General features: G+C 39.0%; 1 protein-coding gene across 5 annotated transcripts; it reads right to left on the minus strand.

Moving 5' to 3' along the window:
• Window positions 1-894: 894 nt before the first annotated feature.
• On the minus strand, window positions 895-26,277 carry LOC127427486 (vigilin-like). Of its 5 annotated transcripts, XM_051675123.1 has the most exons (30): window positions 26,194-26,277; window positions 25,063-25,142; window positions 23,678-23,843; window positions 23,402-23,500; window positions 21,898-22,046; window positions 20,869-21,084; window positions 20,581-20,787; window positions 20,282-20,497; window positions 19,959-20,165; window positions 19,037-19,144; window positions 18,612-18,716; window positions 18,283-18,361; window positions 17,778-17,917; window positions 17,308-17,412; window positions 14,711-14,824; window positions 14,406-14,492; window positions 14,064-14,195; window positions 13,760-13,978; window positions 13,276-13,497; window positions 12,943-13,161; window positions 11,402-11,540; window positions 11,173-11,288; window positions 10,974-11,078; window positions 8,153-8,287; window positions 7,822-7,965; window positions 7,488-7,667; window positions 6,202-6,318; window positions 5,950-6,099; window positions 2,511-2,599; window positions 895-2,396 (listed from the first exon to the last, which is right to left on the minus strand). In XM_051675123.1, the coding sequence occupies exons 4-30, from the start codon at window positions 23,475-23,477 to the stop codon at window positions 2,387-2,389; spliced, it is 3,786 nt and encodes a 1,261-aa protein (XP_051531083.1). In that variant the 5' UTR covers window positions 23,478-23,500; window positions 23,678-23,843; window positions 25,063-25,142; window positions 26,194-26,277; the 3' UTR covers window positions 895-2,386. The 5 variants fall into 5 exon arrangements, with proteins under 5 accessions (XP_051531083.1, XP_051531084.1, XP_051531082.1 ...); XM_051675124.1 differs by lacking the exon at window positions 23,678-23,843; XM_051675122.1 differs by having other exon boundaries at window positions 23,402-23,843.
• Between the last annotated feature and the right edge of the window lie 16 nt (window positions 26,278-26,293).

The following is a 26,293-nucleotide window of genomic DNA, read 5'->3' on the forward strand; positions in this document are numbered from 1 at the left end:
GAGAATGTGAAAGTGTAGTTTGACTGAGCAGGACTCTAAGATATTATAAGTATTACAGTTTCATTTTTTGTTAATGCATGATTTTCTGTAAAGCTGCTTTGAAATGATGTGTGTTGTGGAAGGCGCTATACAAATAAAAATGGCTTGACGACGTAAATATTGATCTGTTTTTCACCCACACCTATCATGTTTCTTCTGAAGACATGGATTTAACCACTGGAGTCATATGGAGTACTTTTCTGATGTTTTTATGTGGATTTTGAAGCTTAAAAATGTTGGCACCCATTCACTTGCATTGTATGGACCAACAGAGCTGAAATATTCTTCTAAAAAATCTTCATTTGTGTTCTGCAGAATGAAAGAAATTCATCCACATCTGGGATGGCATGAGGGTCAGTGTGATCAGAGAGTTTTAATTTTTGGGTGAACTAACCCTTTAAGAAACAAATAACAGAGGGGGGGTGCCTGGAGTAAAGACGCTGACTACCACCCCTGGAGTCATGAGTTCGAATCCAGGGCGTGCTGAGTGACTCCAGCCAGGTCTCCTAAGCAACCTAATTGGCCCGGTTGCTAGGGAGGGTAGAGTCACATGGGGTAACCTCCTCGTTGTCGTTATAATGTGGTTCTCGCTCTCGGTGGGGCGCATGGTGAGTTGTGCGTGGATGCCGTGGAGAATAGCGTGAAGCCTCCACACATGCTAGGTCTCCGCGCTCAACAAGCCACGTGATAAGATGCGCGGATTGATGGTCTCAGACACGGAAGCAACCGAGATTCGTCCTCCGCCACCCGGATTGAGGCGAGTTGCTACGCCACCACGAGGACTTGGTGTACATTGGGCATTCCAAATTGGGGAGAAAAGGGGAAAAAAAAACAACACAAAACGCAATATTTTAATAAATTTTATTTTATTTGGAGTAGGACATTTCCGTCACTGACATGTTATTGCAGTGTTGCATATCAATGCCATGAAATCTTGGTAAAAATATCCTATGGCAATTGCTTCTTAAGGCCAATAGTGTTTCTATCTTCAGTTGTTTGTTGATGGTTCTTCACTCAACCTGTGCCCAAGTGTACGTTCACACCACACACAATGATTAAAACACAGACTCAACTAGGAGGACAGGGAGTGACCCTCATATCAAACAACAACAACAAAAAATGCCATTGTGTTTTTAGCTGTTTGTTAATAATCAGGAAAATGTTCCAGAGAGTTTTACTTTGAAAGCTTAACAATCATTCAACAAGTTGAAGATGACCGTTCTATCAAAAAACAAAATTATTAAATTTGAAAACACAGTGTGTTTGGCATTATACTACATTTCTAGGGCTTTTTCCTTAAGTCAGTTGTATTAAATATTGAGTAAATTATGATTTTCCAGAAAATTCTTTGTTCGGGAACCTGTCGTTTAAGACTTCAATTAATATTCCCAGTTTCAAGTTTGTCTTAATCTTATACTGTTTTATTAAATAAACCCTTAAGCAATGGAATCACACATCTCCTAATTTTTGAGGAGTTGAAGGTGAAGTGAAAAATGCTAAACATATGAACAGCAAATTAAATGACAAAACAGAAAAAAAACCTTGTTAACAACACCTATAAACAGAAATCATACAAACACAGAACTTGAAAATGAGCTGCGAGTCTGCGACGTGACCACACAAAAACAACTTCCTGAAGCAAAAGAAATGAAGCATACTTAAATAACATCAAAAGCATCTCTATGCTTTAAGTGAAGACACAGATCCATCCATTCAGTCCCTACCATATGAATTTTCAGTCACTGAACAAAATCAATAAATAACATAAGCATATAAATACACTAATAAATAAATACATAAATAAATATATAAAAACAGGTTCAGTATTGATCAGTCTTAAGTATTGGAGGACTCCACAGCGTGACTCTAGTGTTCAATAATTTTTTCTGTATCTGTGGCTGAATGCACTTTAAAACCATCTTCATTTTTCATACAGTACATAGTGAAAGCTCAAGCACCCGACTCTGCTGCTGCAAACCGAGTGCATTCATGTGAAACACACAGTTAAAAACCAGTTAAAACCATCAAGGATGTAAAAAAAGAACTTGTACACAGTGAACTAGGGGTTCTCTAGTCTTAAGTTGTCCAAGAAGTAAGAAATGTCTGCCTCATTCTCCAGTGTCTTGCTATTGTTTGTCTCACCCACCTTGAGACTATTCACAAAACAACAGTTGTATAAAAATGCTAACTGATACTTGAGGATCTGTTTCTGTGATTTCCTTGAAATGTGACTGGCACAACAGGAACTGAAGTGTGACCATCCGTGGACAGTTGAAGTGTTATAAGAACATCTATCCACCAAATGCTAAGTACCATTTTTGCAAAGGCAGAAGATAGAAGCAATTCCTCAAAGGGCACTAAACGTACCAGGAGAAAGAGGAACAATCAGGAATGTTCTCGTTCACAGGAGCCTTAAAGAGAGATGGTGAGATCTGGAGAAATATCAAGTCAAAACTGTTCCATTTGTTTACCACTTTTTGGGCCCCCATGCAGATGTCTGTTTTGGTGCTATTCCAGATCCAAACTTGGGGAACTCTTCAGAACTGCTCACGTCTGGTGCCTGGATGTCATACAGAAGAGAAAAGCATGAAAACTAGGACAATAAGTGAAGTATGACAAAATACTTTGGGAAGTTGTCACGTCCTGCGGTGTGACATTCTATACTACACCTAAGGGTACGTTTACACGACAACGATGTACTAAAAACGGGAAAGTTTTACCTTTGCGTTTTTGAAAAGTTTCGCGTACAGACGACCACGTTGTCAAAACGATCCCCGTTCACAGGGATCCGCGAAAACGACTAAAAATGCTGTATTATGCATGCCAGGCTAGTAGTTGGCGATATCACTTTATAAAGAAACACTACGCGCCTGCGCACATAAGCATTCTTCCATAGAGCGGCGAATACGAACAATGAAGATGGCTTTGTCTGGACGGACGATGAGTTTGCTTTATTATTTCAATTACTTTGCTGGAGAAGCGTCAATAAACTAAAAATCTTGAGCAGCACAAACACTCCTGTGGTCCGCCATTGTAGTTTTGAATGTCTCGCGCGCATGCCTATAGACTGAACACGTAATACGCATGCGCATGACGTCATCGCTTTCTCAAATTCGCTTGACGATTACTGCATCGTTTTCAGAAACGTGCACTTTGAAACCAGTTTTCAAAAGTTTGCGTTTTCAGGCCCCAAAACGCTATTGTCGTGTAAACGAACAGCCAAAACGCATAAAAAGTTTTCCGTTTTTAGTTGAAAACTTTGTCTGTAAACGGCCCCTCAGAAAAAGTTGGAACAGTATGGAAAATGCTAATAGACCAAAAGGAGTGATTTGTAAATTCTCTTCACCCTGTGCTATATTGAAAGCACCAGAACTACACATTATTTGATGTTTTACCTTGTGATTTTAATATATATATTTAAATATACACCTACAGTTGTGTTAAAAAAAAAGAGCAGTGTGTTAATAAAAGTGAATAAAGTGCAAATATCTTTTAATAGCTTTTATTTCCATATTTCAAATGTAGTGGAAACATTACACATTAAATTCCAAAGCGTTACATTTGATCAAGTCTGTGTTATTCTTTTACAGGAAGCAAAGAAAAGGAATATTAATCTGTTCAAAAAATAGCAGTGTCGACATTTTTCTCTTCAAACTCAATATTTAGTGCAACTAAATTAGATTATGCAATAACCATTGTTTTTGTAACCAACTTCTGGAACCTAGAAACAGGTATTTCAGCCCAGGATGAATAAACTACATTCCACGGTTCCTGTGAATTTTTGGGTTTTACTTCAGAAACTGCATTTTTAATGTCACCCCACAAGTTTTCAATGGGGTTGAGGTCAGGGGATTGAGCTGGCCACTCTATTACCTCAATCCTTTTTGTCTGGAACAAAGATGTTGCTCGCTTACTCGTGGGTTTGGGTCTTTGTCTTGTTGAAACACCCATTTCAGGGGCATTTCCTCTTCGGCATAGGGCAAGTATTTTGATGTATTCAAACTGATCCATGATCCCTGGTATACGATAAATAGGCCCAACACCGTAGTATGAAAAACATCCCCATACCATGATTTTTGCACCACCATGCTTCACTGTCTTCACAGTGTAGTGTGGCTTGAATTCAGTACCCGGGGGTCGCTTGACGTACTGTCGATGACCACTAGACCCGAAAAGAACAATTTTACTCTCATCAGTACACAGAATGTTACGCCATTTCTCTCTGGGCCAATCGATGTGTTCCTTGGCAAATTTTAACCGATTCTGCACATGCTGTTTTTTCAACAATGGTGCTTTACTTTGCTGATAGCTTAGCTTCGATCAAATGTCTTCTGACTGTAACAGTACTTACAGGTAATTTTAGATCATCTATGATCTTCTAGAGGTGATGATTGGCTGAATTTTTGCCATTCTGACTATTCTTCGATTCATTTTAACAGAGTTGCTTGTTTTCTTCCGCGTGTTTTGGGTTTTTGTTGCCATTTTAAAGCATTTGAGATCATTTTATCTGAGCATCCTATAATTTGCTGCACTTCTTTATACGTTTTCCCCTCTCCAATCAACTTTTGAATCAAATTACTCTGTTCCTCCGAACAATGTTTGGAATGGCCCATTTTACTTAGCAATTCAGAAGGAAATATATTTGATAACAATGTGTGAAACATTTGCTTCCCTTCTTCCTTAATAAAAGACAATTAATGACACCTGTTTTTTTCACAGAATGAATGAATTCTCTAATTAAACTCCACACTGCTATTATTTTGAACACGCCCCTTTCAATGAACAAGCAGCGTGCATGTCATGACAGTTGGGTCTGTTGTTTATCTATTACACTACTACATCTACAAGTAAATTATCTGCAATGCAGAAATATCAATACTACTAATAACAGTGGTTCATCAGGTTACTAATGTTGTACTGCTATTTTTTTGAACACAAATGTATTTCAAATCAGATGAATGCAACACGCTTTTAGAAGAAAAGCCGGGACTGTCGAGTGTTTACCATTTCTTCTAATAACACTAATTAAGCATTTGGGCTCTGAAGACACAAGTTTGTTAAGTTTATCAAGCAGAATGTTCCCCCATTCATCCATTATGCAGGTCATCCATTCTTCATCCATAATGCGCCACACATTCTCAATTGGAGAAAGGTCAGGTCTGCAGACAGGCCAATCTAGCACTCACACTCTCTGCTTATGCAGCCATGCACTTGTAATTCGGGTAGGATGTGGTTTGGCATTGTCATGCTGGAAAACCACTTTTAAATGCGTGTGATCTCAGATCCCTCAGACATCACTGTTTAAAAAAAATGAATTTGTCTGTAAAGATATCATGATATGGGCTCGGGAATACTTCTGTAAACCTTTGTCAGTCAACACCATTCGCCACTGCATCCACAGATGCAAGTTAAGGCTTTACTATGCAAAGCAGAAGCCATTCATCTAGATGGTCCAAAAGCGCTGCCGACTTCTCTGGGCTCGGTCTCATTTGAGATGGAAAGTAGAACAGCAGAATCGTGTTTTCTGGTCAGACGAGTCAACTTTCAAATAATTGTTGAAAAAACAGCCGATGTCAATGTACAGTTTCCAGACAAGAGCCATGAGCAGTAGGTGTGTATGAGTCTTGAAAGCTTGAGAGATTTCCTCATTCTTTCACCCAGACTGGTTCTTCTTGTATTTCTTTTTAGAATTCTTTCACTCTTATCTTTCATACCTGTTTGCCATCTATATTTCTTTAAAATTAAACAAATTAAGCAATATGAAACTAATGAAGGTGAATAAAAATGGCGAAAAACTTCATATCAATTTTAACCTATAATCTCACCGATTATGAAAAAATCTATAGATATGTTAAGTATGCAGTTAACTCATTTTCAATTTTTTTTTTTTTTTTTTTTTTTTAAGATTACCTTGTTGCCCTGAGCATTCCAGGGGGCATTCCGCACAACAAAGCCTTTAGCCAGGGCTTTGCTATCCTCATAATTTCCTCCAGCCCCTACTGCCTTAGAAGGAGGCTTCATATAGGCCGCCATAGTCTCTGTCTCAGTCACAGTCAACATCTAAGAAAGAATAAGAAATAATGAATGACTGAAATAGTGAATGGCAAAAATCACTGATGTGCCAGCAGAAACCAGAGCATTTGCAGTTTATTCTGCACTCACATATTCTTCTTCCAGGTTAAGTAGATAATCTATGGCATTATCAACATTCTCTGGGAGTCCTGTGATGGTAACCTTGTTTGGGTCCTCAGAACCAGGTTGGGGAAACTGTATATCAACCTGAAATAAAAGAGATAATTAATACTAACAAGACACCTCTGCAACCATTCATGGGATCATGCAATTTATTCGTTTCGAGCAATTTAATTAGATTTAATTAAATGACTATTTAATCCAAACTTACAACCTTTTCATGTTTAAAGGGTTAGTTCACCCAAAATTTAACATTTTAATATAAGCATGGGCAGATACGATTTCGGAGCTATGGTGATGAAGATTTTCAGCGAATGAATTAAATGTCCCTCTGTTCCTCACACTACCTATTGTAGTACTTCAAAACACTTGGAATATAGCGCACATGTCCTAAGGACTACTTTTAAGGTGCTTTTTTTGTTCTTTTTGGACTGTGGTCTCTGTATGCTTTTGTTATATAAAAGAACAGAGCGAACATTCTGCTAAACTTCTGTTGTGTCCTATAGGAAAAAAGAAAGTCAGATTATGAGATGGTGAGAAATTACAGAATTAAAATTTTTAGGTGAACTAACATAAACATTACTTACTTACCCTCATGTCATTCCAAACCCCTATGACTTTCTTTCTTCTGCGGAACACAAAAGGAGATATTTCACAGAATGGCGCGATCACTCTTTTCAGTTCAATAGCAGTTCATAGTGAAAAAGCACACAAAATATATTATAAAAAAGTATCAAATATGTCGACACATCAAAACACATCAAACCTTGTTGGTTCTTGTTCATCTCATGCCTTAAATTTATGATGTCATAACACAAAAACCAATCACACTTAATGTAATTGCCGTGTTGCCATATTTGATTTGGACAATGTATATATGAGTTGATCAATGATATGATTTCAGAGTGTATAATGACTTAAATTTTGGTCTGTTCACAATACATAGTGATCGTATGGCTTAAGAAGACTTGGAATATGACCTATGGATGTCGCATGGAATTATGTCGACTACTTTTATAACAGTTTTGGGGCTTTTTGTAGTGTAAAAAGTCAATATCAACTGCTATTGTATGGATATTTCTTTAATGTTTATTTTTGCTTTCTCCAGAAGAAATAAAGTCATACAAGTTTGGAACGAAATAAGGGTGAATAAATAATGACAGATTTTTTATTTTTGGGTGAACTACTCCTTTAAACTGACTACTGACTCCAAGGTTTCATCCTTATGTGATTGTTAGCAAATACACTGCTCTTACTTTGAACTCCTCCATGAGTTTCCGGATAGCTTTGCCCCGGGCTCCAATGATGCGAGCGTGGACCCGCCGGTCCAGCCGGATGTCCTCACTCACCATTTCCTGCAGCACTGCCACCAGCTGCTCTATAGCTGCTCTGGCCTCATTTGCATTCTTCTCATAACCCCCAATCGTTATTACATCCTAGAGGGAGGCAGAGATGTGTGAAGACAGATTGACAGGCAGAGAAAGAAATATAGATGGCAGACAGGTATGAAAAAAAAAAAAAAAATACAAGAAAAACCAGTCTGGGTGAAAGAATGAGGAAATCTCTCAAGCTTTCAAGACTCATACACACCTGCTGTTCATCACTCTTGTCTGGAAACTGTACACTGACATCGAAGTCTTTGCGTATTTGGGAGATGACAGCTCCTTTGCGGCCTATAATTTTGGGGTGATATTTGGGGTCTACCAAGAGGGTCACCTTAAAGCTCCGTAATGCCTACAGACAGACAGATTCATTACATATTAAATCTGATTTAAAAGGAGTCAATTTCAAAAAGTACATTTTATGTTTCTTATATTGGCTGTACATGGAAATGATGTTATGTTATTATGTAGTATGTTGTATAGCAGCAGTATTGTGTATGGCAGTGTTTGTATGTGTGCGTGCTGCGCAGATGTTGTACCCGATCCTCCAGCTCTGCCTGCAGCTCCTTGACTCTCTCCAGAAGCCCCTGTCTGGCCCGCTCCACACTGGACACCTGGCCTGTGATCTTTATGATATTTGACTGTTGTTCAGGCTGAGGAACCCAAACATTCACCTAAAACAGTACAAGAGCCAGGGTTTAAACCTTTAATTTACAGGTGCATCTCAATAAATTAGAATGTCGTGGAAAAGTTCATTTATTTCAGTAATTCAACTAAAATTGTGAAACTCGCGTATTAAATAAATTCAGTGCACACAGACTGAAGTAGTTTAAGTCTTTGGTTCTTTTAATTGTGATGATTTTGGCTCACATTTAACAAAAACCCACCAATTCACTATCTCAAAAAATTAGAATACATCATAAGACCAATAAAAAAAACATTTTTAGTGAATTGTTGGCCTTCTGGAAAGTATGTTCATTTACTGTATATGTACTCAATACTTGGTAGGGGCTCCTTTTGCTTTAATTACTGCCTCAATTCGGCGTGGCATGGAGGTGATCAGTTTGTGGCACTGCTGAGGTGGTATGGAAGCCCAGGTTTCTTTGACAGTGGCCTTCAGCTCATCTGCATTTTTTGGTCTCTTGTTTCTCATTTTCCTCTTGACAATACCCCATAGATTCTCTATGGGGTTCAGGTCTGGTGAGTTTGCTGGCCAGTCAAGCACACCAATACCATGGTCATTTAACCAACTTTTGGTGCTTTTGGCAGTGTGGGCAGGTGCCAAATCCTGCTGGAAAATGAAATCAGCATCTTTAAAAAGCTGGTCAGCAGAAGGAAACATGAAGTGCTCCAAAATGTCTTGGTAAACGGGTGCAGTGACTTTGGTTTTCAAAAAACACAATGGACCAACACCAGCAGATGACACTGCACCCCAAATCATCACAGACTGTGGAAACTTAACACTGGACTTCAAGCAACTTGGGCTATGAGCTTCTCCACCCTTCCTCCAGACTCTAGGACCTTGGTTTCCAAATGAAATACAAAACTTGCTCTCATCTGAAAAGAGGACTTTGGAACACTAGGCAACAGTCCAGTTCTTCTCCTTAGCCCAGGTAAGATGCCTCTGACGTTGTCTGTGGTTCAGGAGTGGCTTAACAAGAGGAATACGACAACTGTAGCCAAATTCCTTGACACGTCTGTGTGTGGTGGCTCTTGATGCCTTGACCCCAGCCTCAGTCCATTCCTTGTGAAGTTCACCCAAATTCTTGAATCGATTTTGCTTGACAATCATAAGGCTGCGGTTCTCTCGGTTGGTTGTGCATCTTTTTCTTCCACACTTTTTCCTTCCACTCAACTTTCTGTTAACATGCTTGGATACAGCACTCTGTGAACAGCCAGCTTCTTTGGCAATGAATGTTTGTGGCTTACCCTCCTTGTGAAGGGTGTCAATGATTGTCTTCTGGACAACTGTCAGATCAGCAGTCTTCCCCATGATTGTGTAGCCTAGTGAACCAAACTGAGAGACCATTTTGAAGGCTCAGGGAACCTTTGCAGGTGTTTTGAGTTGATTAGCTGATTGGCATGTCAAAATATTCTAATTTTTTGAGATAGTGAATTGGTGGGTTTTTGTTAAATGTGAGCCAAAATCATCACAATTAAAAGAACCAAAGACTTAAACTACTTCAGTCTGTGTGCATTGAATTTATTTAATACACGAGTTTCACAATTTGAGTTGAATTACTGAAATAAATGAACTTTTCCACGACATTCTAATTTATTGAGATGCACCTGTATGCTATTTTGCTCTTTTTTTTTTTTTTTTTTACCAACAAGGTGCCAAGTAAACTAAAAGTAGTGGAAAAGGCCAATAACCAATTAATCGGTCAATAGATAATAAAAAAAATAAATGTATTTGTTTTTCCATAGTATAACAGGCACAAACATAGAGGCTACAAGATTAATAAAATCTCAGATGCAGTTTATTGTGCAACCAAAATCCCAATAATAAACATGGGGAAAAAATGAAGATTTGATACATAATGTGGGACTTTTAACTATAAACAAGCATGAAACACAAATGGACCTCTTATTTTGAAATACGAAGAATTGACTCAATGCTCTACATTTAAGTATTTAATAAATTTATCATTTTATAGCCTATTTATTTAACCGGATGAAGGGTTTTGTGTATATACTGTATATACGTATGTATATTTCAGAGAAAAGTTTTTTATATTTATTCACAAAATATAAAGTTGCAGACGGTGATGTACATGCACGTTTCCATATCTTGCTTTGCATGCTCTCGCTTCAATTTAGAACACTTGATTATCTAATTAAAATAACAAAATATGTATTGATGTGAGACTAAAATATTGTATGAATATTGTAAATGATTAAAGATTTAGATACAGCAAATCCCCACATGATTGTTTTTATTTCACCTTTAGAGGCCGCTGTTACACTGTCGAATCCTCCAGTGCTGGCCACTGAGGAACACGGAGGAATAAAAAAAGAAAACAATCGGCATAGATTTTTGCCGGTAACCAATATTTCCAAAAAGCAATTATCAGCACAGATTAATCTGTAAAACCGATATATTGGTCTTCTTCTAGTGCCAGGTACTGGTGCCTAATCTCGTGCTACAGCACGAGAGCCAGTACCATTTTGTTGGAAAAGCGGTATTTGTGGTCGAATTATTTACTTTTACTACAAGGAGAATAAAATAATTACCTGTGCCATTCGGAGACAGAAATTGCAACACCACTTGAAAAAACTAAAACTGTAATTTCAGAGAATCCTTGGATAAAATGTGAAGTGTGTAAGAATGACCCATACTTTATGCCTGTATATCTTTACCTCATAATCCTCCATCATTTTCCTTATTCCACTTCCTTTCTGTCCTATGATGTAACGGTGAAGGTCATAGGAAACTTCAACATCAATCGTCACAGGAACCAATGCCTAGTGCATCACACAAAGAGGATGAGGGAAGAAAAGAGGTGATAAAGAAAATGAAAACCAGTCCACAATAGGAAAAAATGAGTGAATTCCTTACAAGCAAAGCTGCCCGTGCCAGCTCGCACTTTTCAGCCCGCCCCATCACAGTGATGATGTCACACTTCCGAAGGATGATGTCCGTTTCGCCATTCTCTTGAGATGCAGATTCCTGAGCTACCAACCACAAACAGAACAAACAATACAGCTTATAAAGCCCAGGGACGAATCATACACATCTGCAAACAAAATAGCTGAAATATGTTGAAGGTCCAATATAAGGAAGAGACCTGTAGACTCATCTCTGTCTGGAAATTTGATCTGGACATCATGCTCCCGTGTAATCTGCTGTATCCTGCAGCCTTTGGGTCCCATGACACCTCTGTGGTACCGCTGGGGAATCACCACCTCCACACTCACCTGTGACTCCTAAGGACACACCAGCACTTCATGACCCATTATTGAGATTCCATTCACAGGCAGTTTACTAGTAATACTAGTGGGACAATATAAGTTTGAGTGCAACAATACTCTCTAAATACAGGCAATCTAAAATACATGGTATTCCTGGCAGAAAAGTACATTGTCATGCTCAGACACAAATGATTGCCCAAACCAATATGATATAAATTACTTTAAGTAGTACTACCAAATATGGTGGCAGAAACATCTCTAAATGATTTGTGACAACTTCCGCCATACTTAAAGGGATAGTTCACCCAAAAATGAAAATTCTCTCATCATTTACTCATCTCAGGTGTGTATGACTTTCTTTCTTCACCAGAACACATTTGAAAATGTTTTGAAAAATATCTCAGCTCAGTAGGTCCTTAAAATGCAAGTGGATGGTGATCAGACTTTTGAAGCTCCAAAAATCACAGTCAGCATAAACGCCATCCATACGACACCAGCTGTTAAATTAATGTCTTCTAAAGCGACACAATCGTTTTTGGTGTGAAAAAGATCAATATTTAAGTACTTTTTTACTCTAAATCATTGCTTCCGGTCAGCAGTGATACGCTCGTGTGACATAATCACGTTGGCACGTGAGACACATGAGAACTGAGGCACGTGCGACACACATTGAAGAGCAGCGCTGTTTACAACTGAGTAGGAGGAACGCTGTACAGAAGCTTCATTAGTTTTGGTTTAGATCTGTTTCTTTACTCAATGGTGTGTTTGTGTGCTTTTCCTGGATGTCTCAACTGAGAGGAGAATGTGAGATACCGTCCGTAACATGGCAACATGAATATGTCACACCCTCACCATCTCCACCCTATCGTGAAGCTTACCAGAAGCAATGATTTAGAGTTAAAAAAGTGATCATATCACTTTAGAAGACAATAATTTAACCACTGGAGTCGTATGATTGACTGTCTGTGATTTTTGGAGCTTCAAAAATCATATCACCTTTCACTTGCATTTTAAGGACCTACTGAGCAGAGATATTTTTCTTCAAATGTGTTCAGATGTAGAAAGAAAATCATACACACCTGGGATGTCATGAGGGTGAGTAGATAATGAGAGAATTTTCATTTTTTGGTGAACTATCCCTTTAAGCAATATCACATTCTCTGTAGCCTTGTGACTATGGCTGATTTACAGCTGTGATGATATTCAGTAAAACAGCACAAGTAACACATAGAATGGCAGCAAAACACAGAATATAGAAAGCTCTGAACACAGACAAGTGGTGTGAAGCAAAAAGTGAAATGTTCCAGTGCAGTCATTCGAAATATCAGCACCCTTGGAACACCACTTGTTCAATCAGAAGGACTGGAACTAACTGCCGTCTAAGACATTTAAATTAAAGAACAGATTTTAAACTTACCAGTTCTCGAATGATCTCCTGAATGCGATTCTTAGCAGCGTCCACACACTCTCTGGGCCCTTTGAGAGTGATGCGCTCACTCTGTGTACTCGTGCGAGGGAAGCTAACGGCCACACCGCCGTACTCCTCCGCCAGATCTCTAAGCACCTGCCCTCTACGACAGACAAAATGACGGTGATGCCGAGGGTCAACAACCATACTGTCCTCGATGACATCATCCTGAGAGTAAATGACAGATGGAGAATGAAAGCAGGAAAGAGAAGAAAAAAAAAGGAAATGCATCTAAATAAACACTCAATCATTCACAAAGAATTAGATCAAAGCCAAGCTTACCAGATTTTTGATGAGAGTCTCCAGTTCTTTCTGAGCAAGCCGTACGGCCTCCTCTTTACCCATGATGGTAATGTGCTTCTGTTCTGGCTCATCAGTCGAGGGGAAGATGATCCGTGCTCCAGTTCGATCCCGCACACGACGGATATTAGCTCCCCCTCGGCCTATCAGGAACTTGTGGTACTCAGGCTTGGCTTGAAGCTCCACTGAGAAGTTGTTGACTTGCTGGTGGGAAAACAGACACATGTCTCAAATAAACTGAATGACTATAAGCTTCATTCTAATTAGTTGATCATGAAAACTAATAAGTGGTGCATGCTTTAGCAAGGAAAGAAAATCCCAAAGTCTTAACACTGAAAATTGATCATAGGGTGTGCTTTTTGACAATATGGCCGTGAGTTTTTCTCTAGCAAGCACCACTCACAAATGTACCTATCCTAGTTTAACCTATTGCTTTTCCTCTACATAACTTCATCGTAATAGTCACCTTTTCTTCTGCCAGCTGCAGCAGTTGCTTCCTGGCTCTCTCCACCTCTTCTGCAGGGCCTCGGATGGTGACTTTATCCAGCCCTGATCCCTCCGCAGGGAAGTGGATGTGAACGCCCCCACACTCTTCCATCACGGAGCGCACCAGACTGCCCTTGGATCCAATCAGAGAGTTGTGCAGCTTGGCTGGGATGGAAACCTCAGCCTCCTTCAGGTTGGCCTTGGAAGACAGATCAAGCAGGCTTGAAAAAAATGGACAATCTCCAGCCCTCATAACCCGTTCTCTAGTTTTCTGTTTCTCTCACCAGTTCTTTCTGAATGGCAAGGATTCGGTCTCGTGCAGCGTCACAGTTGCTTTTCTTGCCAGTGATCACGATCATCTCCGAGTTGCTGTTCTCTGTTGGGAGATCAATTTTTGTGCTGGTCTCCTCACGAATCTACACCGAATTACACAGCAACAGAAATATTTCTAATTGAAAATACCATCATAAGCATAACAGAAGGATGTTAAAGGCAAAAGAGACATGCTAAACTTAATGAAGAATCAATTAGACACAAAAACAAACCAGATGTTTTCCACTACAGTATGGAAAAGGTGATCATGATAATTCAAAATCTGAGGAAAGTGGCTGACTTTGAGTGCTCACCCTTTTAATGTTAGCACCTCCTTTGCCAATAATGTTTTTGTGAAACTGCTTGTGGATGGGTAAAGATATTGAGAAGCTGCTCTCAACCTGATGAACAAATAATTAAACATTACAGCTCAATATCATTCCAACAGTGAATATCTATTAAACATACTGTTTCCCCCCCCCCCAAAAAAAGCTGAAAAAGTCCCTTGACTTTCGTTACAATAAAGAGGAAAAAGCAAAACTGTCTTGTGAAATACTCTGAACTTCTAAGAACAGGTTATTTCTGTGAGCAAATGGAAGCTGGAGGGAAACACTTGTACCAGCTCAGCGATGAGTTTCTGCAGAAACTTTGCACATTTTTCGACCTCGTTTTTGGGCCCTCGGAGCTGCACTATGTCGCTTTTCTGTTGCTGGTCTGGAAAGATGATAATGACCTACAGAAATTAAAACAAATGTCATTTAATGCTTTAGAAAATGTGTTGTGCAGGGTGGTTGGCTCCAATGATATCACTTATGTCTAGAAACTATAATATAAAGTGGTTAAAGACCCCATGAAATGGCTTGATAAGTGCCATTCTCTGCCCTGTTGGTGCAGGACAAATTGCACCCTTTATTTGATAGCCAAAAGGCATGAGTTACCTCACAGCCACGAACCATCATTTGCTATTTGTGGATCAGTTGAAGGGGGAGGGGCACTCATCTGTGTAGCGCAGCTTGAGTCATCAATATTTTTGGTCCCTCTTCTCAGAAGAGAAAGGCTGTAAATTTTAAAGGTGCTGTAAGTGATTTTAGCCATTCTGAAACTTCCACCAGATTAGCTGTTGAATTAGCCACACGCCCTCTTTCCAAATCCCGCATTCCAAAGACAGGAGTGCACACACAAACACACTAGAGACCATTGTGTTGGAGCAAATGGTAATGGGGAGGGTTCCTCTGAGCAATTTGCAGGAGCAGCACACTGTACCAGCTCTTATACGATTATTTATGGGCTGCCCCGTGAACGCGCAAAATGACTGACAGGCATCTGATTGGTTAAACAACCGATCTGACTGCAGCCCACGGACATCCTTCCCCTGCTGTTTACCCAGCCTAGGGCTGTTATAGATAGTAGCGGGTATTTTTATTCATTTCAGTGACTCAAATTCTTTTGATTCTGTTCACCAAAAAGATTTGTTTATTGACTATTTAATCAAGTCATGCCTTTGCGCCCCTAGATGGTTCCAAATGACTGTCTTTCAAGTAATTGCATTGAACCAAAAGCAGTCATTCACAAACAGAACAAGTCTAATTAGCCTTTATTAAAATTTGCGTGTCTACAATTCTACTAAGAGGCTTCAGCACTGCAGTGTTTAAGCCTTATAAGCATTTCCCTACAAATGATAAGAAAGCATATCTATCATGTTCTGAACTGCTGAGCATGACTTTTTATCAAGCTATACAAAAAAAGACAACAACACTAGCCTAAAACATTATTACGAGTCTCAATAATGTTCGTATGTCACTGTTATGTGTGGTCATCACTCACTTTTATTCATAATTCATCTGGCCTCTTTTCTTCTTGAACAAGACTGCTGAACTGAACGAACGACATGCAGCTCCTCCTCTCGTTTAGCCAGTCAGTAGATCATTGTTCATGAATGAGATGACTGATTCATTTAATTAATTTGCAAACGAGTTTACCAGTACATTCAGTTTTTCCCGTATGACATGACCGACTGGTTTAGTAAAGGGGTGTATTCGTTCAGTGGGTCAAACCAATGACCTGCTCCTTCACAGCCCGCTCACAATTGCTACTGGCTTGCGCTAAAGTCTTTAAAAGCAGGACAAAGCAACACAAATGGAATTTGCATGTCTACAAATGTATGAAGACACTTTAAAAAGAGTTTTAACACCATAACCACAAATGGCGGGTCTTATTTTCCCTATAGTTTGACAAATGTTGGGCTTAATTTTTACCAAGACAGAGAAAAAGTTCAAGAAAAGTCTAAATATCTTACACTGTGCATCAAAGCACAACATTTCCATCCATAATTCCATCCAGTTATTTTAACTGTACGTCTTCAGTCATTTTTACACATTCATAAATTGGGGATTATGTTTTGTGCAAACCTTTAAACTTATTAGTGCATTTCACCCCTTTCTCTCCTTGATGAACATGATAGACTCACATGCCGAACTGAATGAACAACAAACCTCCTCTCGTTCAATCGTACAGCAGACACACATTCACGAACGAGATGACGGAGTCGTTCATTTCGTTCACAAACAAGTTTAGCAGTACATTCAGTTTGTTCATGAACGACACCTCATCTCGTTCAGACTCAAATGACGACTAGTACTAATTCAGTGTAGGGGTGTATTCGTTCAGTGGGTGGAACCAATAATATACTCCTTCACAGCCCGCACTTAAAAGCTATTGGCTCGTGCTATAGCGAGACTTTACAGGCATGAAAAGCCACCAAAGCAGTCTTGCGCTTCAAACTAGATCTTATTGGCATAGCTCAAAGGGAGAGACATCAGTGAACAAGATATATGAGTCAGTGTATGGAGGTGAACGAGAATTTGTGATTCGTTCACTTAAAAGATTTGTTCAAAAAGACAGATTCGTTCACAAACGAAACATCACTAGTTACAGAGACAGGTGTGATATTTCATGGCACCTTTTTCAGTGATATCTGACAGGTAATAGAGCCGTTTTCTGCATGTCATTTCATTTAAAAAATCACTTACAGCACCTTTAAGTGTGTATCTGATAAAAGGAGCATTCAGGAGCACAAAGTAGCATGTAGATGACATCAAAGCAACCACACATGGACTAAAAGACACAAAACTCTATTCATTTCATGGGGTTTTTAATATAATCTAAAAGCTCTCACAATATAACACGCTATTACGATGATGAAAAAACCATGAGCACCTCAGGGAACTTGTCCCTAACTTCTTTGATCCTTTCTCCTTTTTGCCCAATGATGGTGCGGTGGAACTTCTGTTCTATGATCAGGTCTTTCATGCGTTCATTTTCCTAGAGTGCCACAGAGGCCAGTGGTGGAATTATGCCAGAAGAGAGAATAGAAAGCTTTTAAAAGTAATATCTTCAGCCACTCAATGGAAAAATACTAACATCTTACTGACCGAGCACTTTAAACCAGTGGTTCTCAACTGCTTATGTGAATAGCTAAATAAACAAACTTATCAAGTCTTAAAATGGAGGAAAAAACACTTCACTTTGTTGTTGATGTCAAAGGCTGTGCATCTAATCAAACTCTATGGTATTCAAATTCATCTGTCACTTGACTGATGCTAGCCAAATTAGGCAGATGCCAACAGGTTGTGTGACATGCCCTAATCCTCGAGAACCATGAACAAAATTCTGTAATTCTGTCTCACCATACGCTGGGCCATGTCCATCAGTTCCTTGCGAGCGAGCTGTACTCCCTGAGGATCGCCCTCAATACGAACCAGCCCACAGCGCTCAGAGTCCTGAGGAATCCTCACTGATACCTTATACTGCTCCTTTATCCGATTTACTGTGAAGAGCACCAAGTAATTCATTTTTCTTGTCATCCCTTTACCTTCGCTATTCATTGATCAAAGCTTTGCTGTTTCTAACAGAACAAATGTAACTTAAAGATAAGTAAGTAACATAGTCATTCACTTTTCCCCTTGTTATTTGGCAACAATGACACATGAAGAATAATATTTGTATAGAAAGGGAGTCATACATTTGCAACTGTTGCATTTGACATTTCATGCTGTTTGTAACCTAATAACGCGTAAAAAAACACAATTTGACCATTCTTTTTTTGCTTCGTCATCATGGGGCATACTTATTTCCAAAGTTTCTAAACATAAACACGGTTCCAGATGCATAATTTCAGTTAAATCAACTTACTGTTGGCCCCATTTTTGCCAATGAGATGTCTGTGAAAACGCTGGTCAATGTTTATCTCTGCATAGTCCATTCTTGCCATCTGAAGAGAGGAAAATAAAATACCTGAGGATTGCACCTAAATAGTATGTTTATATATATTTTTTTTTAAATACAGTCAAACTTGCAATCAAACTGTACTGAAAATCTTACAGTAATGTGAAATTATTTGTGAACCAAATTTCCCTTGCCATTGAAAGCAATTATATTAAGCATGCATTTCTAAACACATTTTTACATTCATTTTAAATATAATAAATGAACTGATATGAGAGATATGAGGGTTCTCTGACCAGGTCTTTGATGATCTCCTGTAACTGAGCCTGGGCTTGTTCTACCTCCTCCGTTGGTCCCTCCAGACTGATCCGTTCCTCTCCATCGGTAAACTCTATGTGCACCTAGTGAGGACAAAGAGTAGCAGGATCATGTGTCAATGAGTCTTAATAAAGGTTACCAAAAGACCCTGTCAAAGGAAAATTTTGAGTTTTTAGGAACAGTGCTTAACTTTGTGGTGAAATATAATATACAGTATAAGGTCAATTCACATTAATTTAGTGATTCCAACTAACAATATATATATATATATATTTTTTTTTTGTTTGTTTGTTTAATACACATACTGTAAACAGATAATGCAAACACTTGCAATTTTTAACATCAGTATCTCAAATCTCATAACAACTAAAATGCCCTGATTTCTCATTTCACTTTTGAATACCTTAGGCAACTGCTGTGTAATGCGGCTGATGTTCTGTCCTTTCTTGCCAATGATGAATCGATGGAGCCAGGCTGGAGCAATTACCTCCAACACTATCACACTTTTAGCCTGCAAAATGCACACGTGGCATGTGAACAGCTGTCTATGCATGGACAGTGTTTCCCCCAGGATTTTTTTCAGCAGTGGTACTGTTGTGCGCGGGTCCAGAAGTTCTCCCCCTTAAAAAGTTGATGAGCCTATTAATTTGTATGAGCCTTTTATATTTATTATCCAGTTTATTACCTAATAAAAAATATAATTTAAACAGAACATATAGTACAGAGAGAAACTTTTGTCCATAATTTATCCATAAGTCTTGAAGGTCCAGACTTTAAAGCCCTTTATGAACTTGCCCATATAGTTACAGTGCAATACCATATAAGCACAGGTAATACCATAAATGGCTCCTCATTACTGTGGTTAGGTCACTGTAGCAAGTCTTTCTAATATAATAATAAGAGTAATAAATTATAGTATTTGTTATAAAAACAATCGTAGCCTAAACACATTTAGAAAATTCTCAATTTAATTCAAATGGGTTGTATCAGTTTTGTGGTCTGCGTTGTGATATCGAGGGAAGCCCGCACGCCCAGTGCATGCACTCCAGCCTCCAGAGATACCAAGCAGAGCAGATCATTGGTGCAAGTGTTTCTGTGATGGCTCACACCAAACTCACGCGAAAACTAGGCTTCAATGGCACTGCTAAAAATATCACGTTGCAGATGAGAAGCATATTTAGCGCATATAAAGCATCAAACTCAAGATTATCACTTGGGAGGCCGCCACTACTGAATGCATAGGGGAAACACTGCATGAATTTTCTTGAAAATGTAACCCATCTTTTCATCTACCAAAAACTAATTTCAAAGATCTGTCTTCTGACCTTGGCATACACCTGAGTGAGGGCCGGGCCCAGCTTATCCGGCTCCCCTCTGAGGATGATGGTCTCAGAGGCAGAGTCCAGAGGAGGCATCTCCACAGACACCCCTGTGTTCTCCAGGATCTCCTGCAGGGTGTTGCCTTTTGGTCCAACTATGTACTTGTGCTGTGACTTCTTCACCTCCACTGAGATTGTGGTCGTTTTTTGCTTCTGGTTGTGGAGAGCAGAAAAATCACCCAAAAAAAAAAAAAAAAAAAAAAAAAAAGGAGTATTTAATCACGTTTTTGTGTGCACACAATACAAAATAATTAAAACAATTAAATCACCTTTTCTTCATAGATGGCCCGAATGCGGGCAATAGCAATGGCAACTGCTTCCTTCTCGCCGGTAATGACAATCTCATCCTTGGGCAGACTAGGTGGTGGAATGCTGATACGAGCTCCAGTCTCTTGACTCAGCTCTTGAACGAGTCGGTTATATGCACCAGCGATGAATGGATGAAAAGCTTTCTCAAGAGATAAACGTTCCACAGCACGCTTATCCTGAAAAAGACAGAGAAGTATTGAAAGATAAAACCATTAATTAGTGTGATTCGTGTTTTTTTAGATGTTCATTCACTGTTTACCTGCTCTGCGGAAATGAGCTGGATTTCATGCCGTGCTTTCTCAATGCCCTCCTTGGTGCCAGTGATGCGAATGTTGGCATTGGGATCGTCAGAGCGGGGGATGGCTATCTTGGTGGCCGTTTTCAACTCTAGCTCCTGTAACTTCTCCCCATTCTTTCCGATCACAAATCGATGATGTTCTTTTGGAATGAGCACAGTCGCTGAGGCCTAAACACAAGAGTTCAGCATTTAAATGTAGTTTTTACAGCAAAATGGGTTTAATAAGAAGAGCAAGCATCATCCAAGCACCTGAGTTTGCAGTCGGGCCACAATTTCCTTCCTGGCTTTCATGACCGAGTCTAGTTTTCCAGTCACCATGATGGAGAGGCCTTGGTCTTTGGCCAGAGAGAGCTCAATGTGTGCCCCAGTCTTCTGCATGATGTCCAGGCACACCTTCGCCTCCTCACCCTCACCAAACTGACTGTTGTCTTTATAGCGCCGCTCCTCAAAAGGTACATGGAACACCTGAAAAAAAAAAGAGGGATTCGTAGAGAAGAGATGGAGTAAAAAGAGTGGAAGACATCAGTAACACTGAGAAGATATGGTGGCCTGACATTTCTCAGAACATTTCTCCAGGTCCTTAGCAGCTTACTCTAAAACCACCCAAGGAGTGTTAAAGGGATAGTACACCCAAAAATTTAAATTCTCTCATCATTTACTCACCCTCATGCAATCCCAGATGTGTATGACTTTCTTTCTTCTGCAGAACACAAATTATGATTTTTAGAAGATAATTTGATCCTTAGATCTCAGCTCTGTAGGTCCATACAATGCCAGTGGATGATTGCCAAAATTTGGAGGCACATAAAGGCATCATAAAAGAAATCCATATGACTCCAGTGTTTGAATCCATATTTTCTGGAGTGATATGATAGGTGTGGAGAAACAGATCAATATTTAAGTCATTTTTTGCTTGAAATTCCTTTCCCTGCCCAGTAGGGGGCAGTATGCATGAAGACATTGAATCACCAAAAACACAAGAAGAAGAATATGAAAGTGATCTGTTTCTCACCCACACCTAACATATCACTTCTGAAGACATTGATTTAACCACTGGAGTGTTATGGACTACTTCTATGCTGATTTATGGGATTTTTGGAGCTTCAAGATTTTGGCACCCATTCACTTGCATTGTATGGACCAAAAAGAGCTGAAAGATTCTTCTAAAAATCTTAATTTGTGTTCAGCAGATGAAAGAAAGTCATACACATCTGGGATGGCACAAGGGTGAGTAAATCACGAGAGAATTTTCATTTTTTGTCCTTTAAAATGTGTTACCTGAGTGATGACGGAGGCTTTGATGGGTCGGATTTTGCTCCAGGCACCTGCCGGTTCACCAGTCTTCTCCCCTGGAGCACCCTTGTCGGGTAAAGGGGGAAAAGCCTCCAGATAGGTAGGTATATATGCTTCATCCTCTGGCACACTACCTAACAATAGACAAAAAGAAAGGAAAGAAAGTGTAAAAGTACTTTTCATTAAAAGTGAAGTGTGTAATTTCTGCGCTACTAATGGCACCAAATGGAATTACAAAAATAAAGTATGTTTTCAAACAACCTTTGCCAACACCCCTTAGACTCATCATACCCTTTCATACTCTCTGATTCCCTATGAATAAATAGGGTATACTAAATAAAAGGTGATAAACATTTAATGTCATAATAAACAGGACCACTATAACATATACACTCCAGACAGAAAGTGTTGAAGAGGAATCTGATAACATTGCCGGATTGAATGGCAGCTGGTGTGCGAGGGATCTAGCACAAGAGGTAGGATAGTTCTTGGTAACTAATAAGCGTAACGATACATATTCCGAGAATCGTGCTAATTTATCTGAAGCTCGACAGTAATGAGCTAACTTGTGTGGCAATACCAGAGTGTAGCTTACCTGTCGAGAAGCAACACGGCAAGAATCGAACCCCAAAAATTCCCTCCAAGTCCTCCACCTTGTAAATGTTCACTCTGGTTTTACTCCATTCTCTGTCTCTTTGTATTTTAGCAAATATTCGAATTTTGGCGAAGTTAAGTTTCGTGCCCTCTATAACACATCTGCCATGGATGTTCATAGTCTCCTGGTTGAACAGTTTACTGCAAGTATCCACGCCCCAAACTCACGCTATAGATTGAGCTAGAAAGGGATGGGTGGAGCTGAGCGGGCCACTCCAAATATAAACATCAATGATTTGATAGTGCCTGGGAGACTCAGTGTTTATACTTTTGGGGAGGTAAACCCACAAATGGCTTATCAGTACTTATAGTTATCAATGAACAGTAAACTGGGATATTAGAATGTATTTTGACATAAAAAAACTTTGAGAGTTCCCACACTTTTGGGCCAGTGAATTTCCATACGTTTTCCAGGACTTTTCCGGTTGTTCGTAATTACTCAATAAGGATTTTTTATGATTTTATAGAGATTTTACTCACAAAGAGCTATTTCTAGCTGACAAAATATTTAAGAGCAGAGCATAAATCGCAAAAATTATAGGTCACTATTGAAATTTCCATGATTTTTTAGGATTGCATTAATTTCAGTGATTTTGGAACACAGTTTTCCATCACAATTTTAAAACTACCTGATATTTCCAGGTTTTCCTTGACCATACGAACCCTGTTCATTACATTTTAATCATAACAGTGTGAACAGATTTTTGGTCATCATAAAGTTACTTTGATGAATAAGGAACACAAACAGGGTCGTCCAGAAAAAAGAACAGCAGAAATACCGACTCCATATACATTTTATAAAGCTAATGATATATTTTTGTCACAGTTGTCATACCCATGATCTTAATGTCCTTCAAACCACTGCGGTGCTCCGCAAAACTCTCCTGAGTCAACACTGCCACAGAGCTCATGTTTCAAGACCTGATCCACTATCCTGCAGAGACGACGAAAAGGAGGGAGTGGTGGACAGAAATACAGACAGAATACAGAAATACCATTAGCAAAGGATATTAGCAGTGTCTAGTATATTTGCCCTTGCAAATTTCCATCGAAATTGATCTGACAAAAATAAATAAAATAAGCACAGCACTAACACTGCAAAAGTAAATACTTTAATTTGTAAGATAGACTTTCTGTGCATGCTTTGTTCTGTATTCTCTGTGGTTCCTGCAGCCCAGCAGGGCCCTGATACACACTGGCATCTCTCCCTGAGCCCAACAGCTACGTTCTCTCCACCTGAGCTCTCCAATTAAAGACCAAACACATGATTGCTGCAGCTGTAAACAAAAAGCCTTTTGTGAGTTAGACTAATGTAATGATTATTGATCATTGATATGTAAAGAACACCTGGACTTGGTAAGACGAATGACACAATGTTTAGAATAGTGATGTTTTGCAATGCAAAAAAACCTACCAGTCACAGTTTCAGGAAATATGTCTCAGAAAACTGTACATCATTGAAATCTTATCCAATGCCAGGGTTGGGAGGGTTACTTTTGAAATGTTACACTACAGATTAAAGAATACATGCTATAAAATGTGATTTGTAACGTATTCCATTAGATTACTCAAGGTCAGTAACGTATTCCGAATACTTTGGATTACTTCTTCAGCACTGGTAGATTTTTTCACTTGTTTTGACTATAAAAACTCTGCCAGTACAGTAAGACAAAATACACATGTTAAAAATACATTCTCTGAAAAACCTAAATATCTTATGCAGTGTTGTTTCTAAAACAAGATAAATAAAATTGATCTTGTTTTAAGGAATTTTAGATATTTTACAGGAAAACAATACAAAAATTATTATCAAGAATACGATTTTCGCCCTAATATCAAAGAAATAAAGAAAAAAAGAAATTATGATCCAACTTGAATTTTCTTGATAAAAAAATATGATCCTGCCTGGTAACGTGCATGTAAATTGGCTAGAAATAGCATTTTAAATTAGCGTAAAGCTGACAATTTACACAAGGTTTATTTCTATTTCTTCTGCTCCAAACTTACTTCAAACATACTTCTCTGTCTGCTGGTATGAATGTAACACATCATAAGAAAGTGTTTCACTACTGTTCAAATGCAATTTGGATCGCATCATTTATATGTATAAATGTTTTCCATCTGAAAGGACTAAATATTAAATGAAACAAATGACAATAAAATGCAAAATAATCTCTTCAGTAATCAAAATACTTTTTGAATGTAACTGTATTCTAATTACCAATTATTTAAACTGTAACTGTAGTGGAATACAGTTACTTATATTTTGTATTTTATATACGTATTCCCGTTACATGTATTCCGTTACTCCCCAACACTGTCCAATGCTATACTACTTTGCAATGCACTAACATCCAAATTCAATTCTGCAGAATATGCAATATTCTTGTTTGCTATTTTTCTTCCAAACATGCCTTAATTCCATAATAATCTTTCCTTGCCAAAATGCAAATGCCAAATCTCGCCACCTACGAAACGAACGAAAGCTTCACGCACCTGTAAAGGGTCGAAAACCAGAAAGTCCGTCCAGGTGGATGCTACTGTAAGCTCTTCGGTGTCAGTCTGTGTGTTCAGCCCTGTGTGGGTGAAGTTAACAAAGAGAGATCGTAACCAGCCTTGTGATTACATACACAGCACAAAAAACCAGTGTCTCATGGCAAGGCCCTCTGAGGTTGTCTAGGGAGGGGGCAAAGTCACAGTGGTCTGTCCTGCGGGAGGCAATAGTGAGATCTGGTGCTAAGGATAGCCTCAACTTCATTCTCAGGTGACTATGCATCTAATTGGTGTGTGGGTGTTTTTGCTTACTGGAGTCAAGGCAAAAATACACAAACGCTTTATATTTACACATGGGATTGACATACTTTACACCTAACAATCTAGCATTTCAGAATGCTAGATTAGGATCCTAGAGAAAATCAAACGAGAGGACCACTCTGTCTATTTTGTGTCATTCATCAAGCACAAAAGGGGGGGGGGGGGGGGGGGATATGTGTATGGGGAATAAAGCTCTTACTGAGAGGGTTTCACATGTGACCATTCTTTATCAGCTGTGAGAAGAACCTATGCATGCCACTTGCAAATAAATATTTACATAACCTGCATGTCTAATTTTACAGAAACAAAAACAGCAAAACATGAAAAAGTGATCTTCTCTATATTACGATCTCTCTCCATTTGCATTCTATATAAAATGCATGTATATGTATAACATGCTGCATGCGTGATCCATGTCATCTGCAGATTCAGTGCAGAGCAGCAGATCTGTGTAAACAAATACAGGAGCAGGTGACAGCGCTGGCTAACAGCAGCACTGCCTGACTGACAACAGCGCCGTTTTCACTCATAACAACGTTTAAACCTCGAATATCACGGTCAGGTGAAGATGCAGTCCATATAGTGGTAGTAAACTTACTATCTTGCAGCACATATGTACAGAATCTATAAGAGTTCAGTTGACCAGCTAATCTGCTACATGTAAAGCAGCTCGTTAGCTACGAAGCTAATTTAATATCACTGTTTAAAATACGCTGATCAGACATCAGAAACGCAGTTACAGAATTAGGTATATTCTGTCAATAAAACGTTGCGATATGTGGCAAATTCAAGGGAAACAAAACAATTGCTCACCTTATCAGACAGAAAAGCCTGGCCGCTGGACTGCTGACAGTAAACACTGCTGTTGGGAATCGACTCTCTATTCTAACTGAATCGAATCTCTGATTCATGG

The sequence above is a fragment of the Myxocyprinus asiaticus genome, chromosome 36 (assembly GCF_019703515.2).
Source record: "Myxocyprinus asiaticus isolate MX2 ecotype Aquarium Trade chromosome 36, UBuf_Myxa_2, whole genome shotgun sequence".
Taxonomy (NCBI): Eukaryota; Metazoa; Chordata; class Actinopteri; order Cypriniformes; family Catostomidae; genus Myxocyprinus; species Myxocyprinus asiaticus.